This window comes from Sinohyriopsis cumingii, chromosome 15, assembly GCF_028554795.1.
Source record: "Sinohyriopsis cumingii isolate HCF-2022 chromosome 15, ASM2855479v2, whole genome shotgun sequence".
Taxonomy (NCBI): domain Eukaryota; kingdom Metazoa; phylum Mollusca; class Bivalvia; order Unionida; family Unionidae; genus Sinohyriopsis; species Sinohyriopsis cumingii.
This window is the reverse complement of record NC_142975.1, coordinates 73,868,694-73,878,955: the sequence shown is the minus strand read 5'-3', so window position 1 is coordinate 73,878,955 and position 10,262 is coordinate 73,868,694. Positions and strand designations below refer to the sequence as shown.

Here is a 10,262-nt window from a genome sequence, read left to right as displayed (position 1 = left end):
ATGAAGGGCAGTGTATATTTGGTCCTAAACTCTAGTTAATTTTCAGTGGTTTTACTCTTGTGTGGAGATACCTTGCTCAACCTATGCCATCCAGTGTAACCCATACACACAGCTTCGTTGATCTTAGCAGACTAGAACCCCATAGCATGGCATTACGAATTTCCGGTGAAAGAAATAACCATTTCAGCAATGCTTCAGCCAGCTCCCGTTCCTATAATTGCAAGACGTTACAAAGATGTCAGCGAATCCATGCTGATTTTACAATATACCACCACTACAAAAAGGAATAAAGCATTTACAAAGAAAATTGAGACAACTAAGAGACAGTTGAATGAAAATGCAAAATCTAACCGAACTCATTGGTGTTAATATTGTCAGCAGTTAAATATGAGAAATCAAGGCTACCTAAAACTCATATTCTGCACGGCTGTAATTTGCCATCGTGTTGTGACCCATGTCTGACAAAGCACATAGCATTTACATTTATGCAAAGTTTGAAGTGCTTCATAGATATTCATATTTGCTTCATTAAATGAAAACCTAGGGTAGTTTGGAAGAGCATCTCTCTCTCTCTCTCTCTCTCTCTCTCTCTCTCTCCTCTGCTTCTTCTTATTCTTCTTACTATTCTGTCGAAAAACATTAGATATTTGCTGGCTGGGTTACAGAAGCTCTCAGCCACATTTTTATAATCTCTGTGTGTGTGTGTGTGTGCATGATCTCGTGTTCCAGGAATTAAATGTTTGTATAACAGAAACGCATGGAACCTTTGCAAAGAGGGAACTATGTTCTGGTCATTATATCTGTAATGTCCTAGCTGTATTGTCTTGATTTATACTTGCTGAATATTTTAAGAATTCGCTGTATTTTAATCACTCGATTTGACAAACCGGCTCCCCCTTTTCTTGTGTTCTATGTCTTCGTGAGCAAACATAAAAATGGCTTTAACTTTCCGTCCATAGTTTTATTAGTTTTATTTTGCCTGGATTGTGACCCACATACATCCAAATATGCTTGCACAAGACGTAAACCGTCTTTTTGTATAAAATATATATTTTTTCTCTCGCATTGAATAAGTACTTTTCTTTTCTTGTTACAGTTATGGAAATTTGCAATTCGCAAGAGTGTACAAGTGCAGGTAAGCACGTAGTTCAATTTTCTATTTATTTTTAATCAGATTAAGTGTGCAACAAAACAGTTCAAATGTCTCTTAATATATAAATAATTGATAGCTTTTTTATAGTTATTATTTAGTAGAAACAGGTTATTATATCTGGCAAAGCATTTCTCAGAGACAGAGAATTAATATCTGTTCAATTGACACAACATAACGACTTTTGTTCGTGAAAATTCATGAATTACTGACATGAAAGGTCTTTGATTCTCTCTTTGGGTAGTTAAAAATATGACGAGTAGACAATGTAAACGTTTTTAGTTCCATTCCATCTTTATTACTAAATCACCCTCTGAGAATATCATTGTATCACATAGTCGGTACTCTTTGCCTACATGGTCTGCAGTTTCATATTTTTGATATTATAACATGGGAACATATCACTTTATGTGATTCTGATTGGTCCAAATAAGGACATGAAATCATTGTGCAGTTTTATTTTTACTGATTCATCGGAAAACTTTTTTAACCCCGCCTTCTGGAATGTTTCGTTTTCAATGAACAATTTGTCGGCAATTTTTCAACTGGAGTCGCGAAAAGAAATTGAGGAAAAATTATCTCGGCTGTCTGAATATGGAAATTTACCCCCACATGAGATTGCTATGTCATGTATAACAATATCATCATAAGAAAAATGTCGTTAAACTCCAAGACTGGAACAACAAGAAGAAGTAAAACAAAGCGTATTGCTCATTTCATAGTGGGTGTGAAAGGGGAGGTTGAGGTGGGGAGTAAACCTGTTGCCTGGAATCCACCCTATACACAACCGTGATTTAAATGTTAACTTACAGAAGTAAATAAACTCACATCTGTTCACAGAAGAACTGGGCCATAAACTGGTCTCCAAACTTAAAGAAGTTTATCCATCCACTGCATATTTACGCGTTAAATATGTAATGCAATACCAACTCAAAATGAAATTTGTTTACATAGACTGTAGTCTGCTGTTCCATTTCAAGCAGTGCAAACATCTTGTCACAAATACATTGCATTAAAATGAGACTTTCTGCATCCAGTGAACCTTCCTTCACAGGAATATTGCAACAATGCAATGTTTAGTTGTGAAAGTGACATGTTTGGTCAGGTAAATAGGGATCTTTTACTGCATTCTAACGGGGTACTGCATCAAACAAAGCGACATCACGCGCATTGGACATTCTGTGTTGAAAATTGATTTTGTCTGTGTACAATGTTCAGTTTATTAGGAAGGACGCTTGTTCTTTGACTTATAGATTGTAAGAAAAGTATAATTTATTTTTAAACGTTAATATTAGTTCAACTTTGTTTGGGAATTTTCTTTACTCGCAACAAATGAAAAGTGCATCGCATGTCAGAATGAACGAAATATCTTTCGTTCTTCTTTCTATCTAAATAATTTCCACTGAAATACAAACTGTGTGATAAAAGGAATCTCAAATGGGTATTTAATTATTATTAAAGTTTTGAAACTCGGTACATAATGTCCAACCTTTGCTCGCCAAGGCTGGCAAAAGCTGGACATTATTCAACTAGTTTCATAAATTTAATATTAAATCATTGCATGTACCTTAGGTATTATTGTCGTGATATTTAATAAAATTTCTAATAAATGCTGAAACATTTGGGTCTGATTTGTCTTTAGATGGATTCAGTGCAGTCTTAAAATTATCAGACCATTACAGATTTGATACCATTTTGGGAATTTCAAGTGAGGTTCTCTGATATATCGAATTTAGAAGATGCAAAAAATAGTTTGCCTTATGATAAACATTCTCAAAGTTATTATAGAGAGCTTTGATCCAACGTTCCTGTTTTATTTCTGCAGGTTTTTTTTGGTTACACTTTCTTCTGAGTTCTAAAATGTTTGACAATTTCTTTTTATAACTGTTATCCTAAACCGCCACAAGTGAGTGTGTTTTTCAAATCCAATCGTTCTAAATGGTACAATATCTTCTCGCTTTTATGTAATGTATAACTGCAAACAGCGCTGAGTCAGATTTACCATCGCATAATGCGTCGGCAGATCAAGGCCTATGTTGTTTGTTTTACTTAGTAGTCGTTACAATCTGCATATACTTTGATATGATGGCGCGTTGTGCGACGGCAGACCTTAATCCATGAATTTTACAATTTTTATTTAACTTATAGGAGCGTATACACGGTATTCATTTTATTTGTTCTCAGCACATAACATCATAAAGTTACGTTTAAAATATGACAATATAATTTTGTATATGTGCAGTTCTATATATTAGGATAAAAGAGACGAGTAAGAGAGATTTATGGACATTAAAACAATCTTGCAAATAATAAATGATTGCATATCTAAACAATTTGTATACGACTATACAATTTAAAAGGAAAAGCAGAAACAAACGCGTATATACTAAGTAAATACAGATGATTTTTTTTTCAAGGATGAGAGCACATCTCATTACAGTTTGACAAAAGTCTTGGCTGAAAATATACTTACAGACGGTGTGATATAAAGAAGAACTATGGAATAAAAATTGTTCTTAGTTTGGGACGTCCAGTAAATAATTCATCTCTAGAATCAGAGTATAAAGGTCAACAAAATAAAGAATGAAATTCATCCTTAACCTGGTGTGTATAAGAATGGGCCCAATCTATTACATTCTGGTATTGATTTATATTGGTCAGTTTCAATTATGACAGGAATAATACCAAATCTCAAGGAACGATCTAAAAATTCAGCGACCAGTTAAAGGGAGATAAACGATTTCGGTGAAAGGTTTGAAAGGGAGATAAACGATTTCGGCGAAACAATTACTTGTATTTGTAATAAGGGCTAAATAATATAAATCTACTTTTTGTAATGTTATTTAGTTTCATGGAGTAAGCAAGATACAATATCAGAAAATATTAATAACTACATAAATTACGGAGAAGGTTGGAACCTTAATCTATTTATTTATCCTGTAGCTGCCAGAATAAGACAAAAACAGAACGAGGACGGTAAAATACCTCCCCACAAAAGAAACCCCGGATAATTCAGTTCAGTAGTTTATTATCACACGCATTTATATTACTATATACCACAAATATTACCTTTAAAAGCATTTCAGTCCTCTTTCTTTTTCCTCCGTTTATAATAAAATACGTTTACAATAAGCGATTTTCAGATAAATGTCTGTGTAATTGAGATGCAATAATTGTTATTTATATTATTCACACAAATAGAAGTTTAAATTTAGCCTTTCTTTTAGAGATTACGTAATTTTTGTAAATATTTTATCTGTTCTATGACATTAAAAGTCGTGCATATTATTGGAATTAGCCAACATTATCTCCCTTGAAATTTTATAAATTCAGTATCTAGAAAAGGTTTATTTCTAAACGTCAACGTCCCTTTACGACATAATGTAACTGAATAAGACAAACAGAGAGTAAGACAAAATAAGACATATTTAGACCAGCTAAGGCAAATTAAAACACAGATTAGACAAGACAAAATAAGTACTAACAGCTGCCTCGCCAGGCGCTCAGCATCAAGAGGTTAATGTTAGGAATGGTCATCCTGATGTCAGGATAATGTGATTGGGTGGGACATCATGCTACATGTCTGCTACATGATCCCAAGTGCTAGACATCACTATAAACTGTCACACGGCAGACATCGTAGCGATATGACTCAAAAATTGTTAAATTTACGTTAAAAGTATAAATCACACACACACACACACACACACACACACACACACTAATACACATATAGAGTAAACAAGATATAATATGACACATTTAGATCAGACAAGACACTAAAATAGCTCAAGTGAACTGCGTGGGTTTAATGTCTAAAATTAGGTTAAAATACGACGTGTTCATATATATTAAATCCTTCTTTGTTTTCGGTATTACCAAAATATTTTTGGCAACGTATCTTGTTTAGTTCTGCTGGTGCCCATACAAAACGTTTGAGCTGGCAAGAGCTGATTTCTGAAAATCAGTATATACACAACTCGAATCTTTATAATGTAAAATCAAAAATAGAAATGAAAATATCATTCCTTTTGTTCTTGAGCATAATCAAAGTAAAGCAAGTGTTGGTGTTGTTTATTTTATAATTTATCAAGAAAAAAGAAAACCTGGACAACAGCATGACATCAACATATGATCCACGTACTAGCAATAGAAAGACTTATTTGAAAACGACAATGGAAAAATTAGCGGAGAAACAGATGAAAAATGGATTACACGCACGCTTTCTTGAAAATTATCTGGAAGACAATCTTGTGCCAAAGGGATTGCATTTGAAACTAAACGTTCATATTGGGAATGATACACCATCAAAGAAGTTTCAATAATCTATTGACTCCCTATTGGAAAAAGTATCGTTGGAAATATTTGAAAGACTAAATGAAGAACATCAGACGAGTGTAATCAAGATAGGCAAAGAACTAGAAGAACATAGAGATGAACTAAAAACGTTGATAAAAGTAAATACTGGCATTTATGATGAATAACTTTTTTTAAAAAAAAAACAGAATCTAAAAAAGACGAACTATTATCAAGTCAACTAGAAATATTACAGAATTTACAGAGAACGAAAAACAGTTTTTCAGGACAACGAGAAATATCAGCATCAAAAGCTACTGTAGAGAAATCAAAGAGATATAATCAGCAACCAAATAAATCAGTAAAGGAAATTAACTTCATCAATGTAAAAAACAAACGTGCAGTAACTAAGAATCACACACGGAATAAACAGCAACTAAGAAATTAAAATGAATTGGAACAAGCATCGACAACAGCAACAATTACCTATCAACCAAATCACACAGAAAAAAATAATAGACCTATTCAAAACAATTGCAAGAATGATCAAGCAATAAAACTTAACAGCCCCAGGCACACAAAAGGCAACCTATGCAGATGCAGAAAAAAAAATGGGGCGAAGAAAACTACACAGGAATACAACATAACCGTTATAGCAACAATACATAGACTAATGGAAACCCTCAAGGATCTGTTGCAAACAACACAAACAGCAGAAAGAATATGACATTTATTAGAATACAAAACAATGACAGATGGAGGAAGAAAGAAAAATGAAAAAAGAAAAGAACAACCCCCCCCCCCAAAAAAAAAAATGAAATCGAAAGAGCAAAAGAAACTTTGTTAAACATTTCTAAGCGAATTCTAACTAATAGTAATTACATTCCTCTAGGTAAGGGGTTATCGTATTGTCCAAAAACCAATTGGCATGATAATATTAATTTAATTTTCAAATACACAAGATCGTTGCCAATAAAATAGTTTTTTCACAATCATGTACAGATTCACAATATGAAAGTAGTTTTCATCTGAAAAAATAAGCCCTTTTTCAATAACAAAAAAAGAATTATGATTTACACCTTCTAGGGGACAAGATAGTTATCTCGATTGCTATACTGAAGCAAATAAACAAGAAATTTTAAATATCAGTCCTAAACGAAAACACCTTACAAACATATCTAAAGAAGAACTAAATTCTTTACGTACCTTATCACAAGACGAAAGTATTATTATTAAAAACGCTGATAAGTCTAGCACCATAGTAATAACGAATATGGAGGATTATATCAAAGAAGTAGAAAGACAATTAAATGATAAAGAATGTTATTCAAAACATTCCTATAATAATTCTGAAGAATTTAAAGAAAAAATAAGCAAATGAATTAATCAAATCTATATACACAACTTGTCCATATATGATGAACTAGATACCTTCCCAAATGAAATACGCACACCGCAGCTTTATATTTTACCAAAAATACATAAAACGGTTGATAAGTCACTACCTTTAGGATATCCAGGTAGACCCATTAGTTCTACATACAACTCAATTAAAAATCATATATCGCAATATATTGATCACATTTTACAACCACTGACGAAATCACTACCTTCATTTGTCAAAGATAATTCTGATTTCATTACCAAATTAAAATCTTTACCGAAACTAACTGAAAATTCCTTCCTAGTTACACTTGATGTGGTTCCACTCTAAACGATTATTCCACACAATGATGGTATCGAAGCGTGTAAATATTATCTTGAAGGGAACGAATATACATATAAACTATCAAAATAATATGTTTGTGATTTGATAAAACTTCTGCTCGAAAATAACTTTTTTCAATTTGGTAATACAAACTATCTCCAAAAAATGGGAACAGCAATGGATAGTCCTATGGCACCTGCTTATGCATCTTTATTTATGGGAAAATTAGAAAATGATTTTCAAAATAAATGCCTCTTAAAATCAGATGTATGGTTAAGATTTGTAGACGATATCCTTATGATGCTTGATTTATTTTTGTTTTAGTCAAGTAATATGTTGCATACAATTTCTTCAAAAGTTTAAGCCAAAAAATTAATTAAAATGTTTTCTTGTTTTTAAATTGACAATATAATTAAATTGGATATATGATTTAAGTAAGTAAGATCATGAATATTTCGCCATGCTCAAGAAAAGCCTTCCGCTCCACACCTTTCTTTCTCTTGAATAACTTTTCTACGATTATCTAGCTATTACGAAATAAATAATTACGATTAAATACATCATTATCATGTATGTTTTAGCTGCACGGATACTAAACTCCTTAGACATGTCTGTGAACCCCTGTGACAATTTCTTCGACTTTGCATGCGGGACGTGGAGAAAAATGAATGTTATACCAGAGGATAAGCACAGCACGAATGTCGTCTTTTCTCTTCGAGAGCAGGTTCAATCCATTCTAAAATGTGAGTAGCAATGTACAACAGAGGGGAGGGGGCGAAGTATCATTGCTATGAAGGATATGTAGTTGCAATGAAGGATATGTAGTTGCTATGAAGAATATGTAGTTGCTATGAATGACATGTAGTTACTATGAAGAATATGTAGTTACTATGTAGGATATGTAGTTGCAATGAAGGATATGTAGTTGCAATGAAGGATTTATAGTTGCTATGAAGGATTTGTAGTTGCTATGAAGGATATGTAGTTGCAATGAAGGATTTATTGTTGCTATGAAGGATTTGTAGTTGCAATGAAGGATTTGTAGTTGCTATGAAGGATATGTAGTTGCAATGAAGGATATGTAGTTGCTATGAAGGACATGTAGTTGACATGAAGGATATGTAGTTGCAATAAAGGATATGTAGTTGCTATGAAGAATATGTAGTTGCAATGACGGATTTGTAGTTGCTATGAAGAATGAGCGTTCGCCGTATGCTTCTTTATACTTTTCTTCGCTTACTATGAAAGCTGTCATACGTTAACATGTGTTCAGTTTGTGTCCGTTTCTCTCTCTCCCTCACTTCCTCTGTCTCTCCAATTTACTTTTATCTGGAAGGGGTTATCTTTCTCAAGATTTTTCAGATATTAGCAATTCTTCACCCTCAACATTATTAGAACATATTGCTTAATCAGAATTACGTAGCCAGGAGTGTGCTGATTAGCCGTTAAGCACTATCAATCCATCCGCTCACCAGTCCATTAATAAGTTTTTCCTACCGTACATACATATTGCAACATGACAGGAGTCATAAAGAAGATAGTATTAATTCACCCCAAGACCGAGTGCAAACACCAATGTCTATCACACTGTGTGAGCTAGGCTTAAGGTTGTTATGCCCTCTGTTTTCATGGAGCTCAAACAAGTTTCCTATATTCGAACTAAGAACAACACACAGTCCAATGAATGGTTCTGATGAGCTAAAAGTTAGATACATTATCGGATATGTCGACAAATACAAATTCTAAATCGTTGCAGGAATAGCTAATTGCACAGACAAATGTGGCATTTAATTTTATGCAAAATAGACAATTTAACGATCAATATAATTCAGCAGTGAAGCTTTCAAAATCCGATTATGAACTTATTTTGTTATATATATATATATATATATATATATATATATATATATATATATATATATATATATATATATATATATATATAATGTGTGTTAATTTGTACGATTATAGATTGTAAGTTTCATCTAGTATGAATTTATGAATTATATTAAACGGTTGATTGCGTCCATCGTGGGTTTTTACTATAAGATAAGGTAATTTTGTTTAGTAAACATGTTATTGTGGCCTTTTAACCTTGTAAGGTGTAGATTAGATCTTGTTTACGAATTTGATGGGATTTGAGTTCAGGTAATTGGTTTCCCCCTAGGAAAACCATGTCACCTGATTCCTGATTGGCTGGCTGTTAAAGGATTTGACCGTGTTGACAAAGAATGATTTGGAAATTAATATTTGACCCTATCCTTGTCCTGAAATTGTGTCTTATTTGTTTATTTACAATTGATGTTTACCTTATAATTAATTATTCCTATCTTAAACAGCATTCTTAATGTAATCCTTTAGTGGTGTTTATTTATTTGTTAGAGAAGATTTATTTAATTCAATTATTCATTGAAATTACAAATTACTCATCAACTTTAAGACTTAGTAACTATTTTGGAATTACTGAGAATTCCTTTAAAGTCATATTTGATTATATCATTGTGATTTGCACATGGAACTATTCCAGACATTGGCAGATCAACACATCGAAATAAGTATTACCGTAGGGACATGTATGATATATTAGGACTTTGATGAAAAACTGTGATGACGTCACGTCACGTCGCTAGATAGATAGATAGATAGATAGATAGATAGATAGATAGATAGATACATAGATGGATGGATGGATGGATGGATGGATGGATATATAGATAGATAGATAGATAGATAGATAGATAGATAGATAGATAGATAGATAGATAGATAGATAGACGTTTAATTCGTGTTATTCTCTGATGTCTTGCAGACCTGTTAGAAGTAAAAAATCGTGCATCGGATTTATCTGCATTCAAGACTGCCAGAGACTTGTACGCGTCCTGTGTTAATGAAGGTAAATTCAAAGTAGCATTGAAATATAAATTTTAGAGTCAAATCAAATCAAATCTACGTGGAACAATTGTGGACATATGTGATATTCATAGATGAGCGCAATTACTATGCACATTTCAATGTCTGCCTAACGTATTTGCTGACAAATGTTTAATTCCTCATTTACTCTCATTTATATACGAAGATGCTTATTTCCTGCCATAAAATGTGCCTTGG

At 32.7% G+C, this 10,262-nt stretch overlaps 1 protein-coding gene across 1 annotated transcript in view; it reads left to right on the top strand.

Moving 5' to 3' along the window:
* The first annotated feature begins 1,098 nt into the window (after window positions 1-1,098).
* Window positions 1,099-10,262, top strand: part of LOC149782074 (neprilysin-1-like) — a 52,905-nt gene continuing 43,741 nt past the window's right edge. The window contains exons 1-3 of the mRNA XM_089935059.1: window positions 1,099-1,135; window positions 7,736-7,897; window positions 9,964-10,047. Coding sequence (XP_089791185.1) covers window positions 1,099-1,135; window positions 7,736-7,897; window positions 9,964-10,047 — 283 coding nt within the window. The remainder of the gene's footprint in view (window positions 1,136-7,735; window positions 7,898-9,963; window positions 10,048-10,262) is intronic.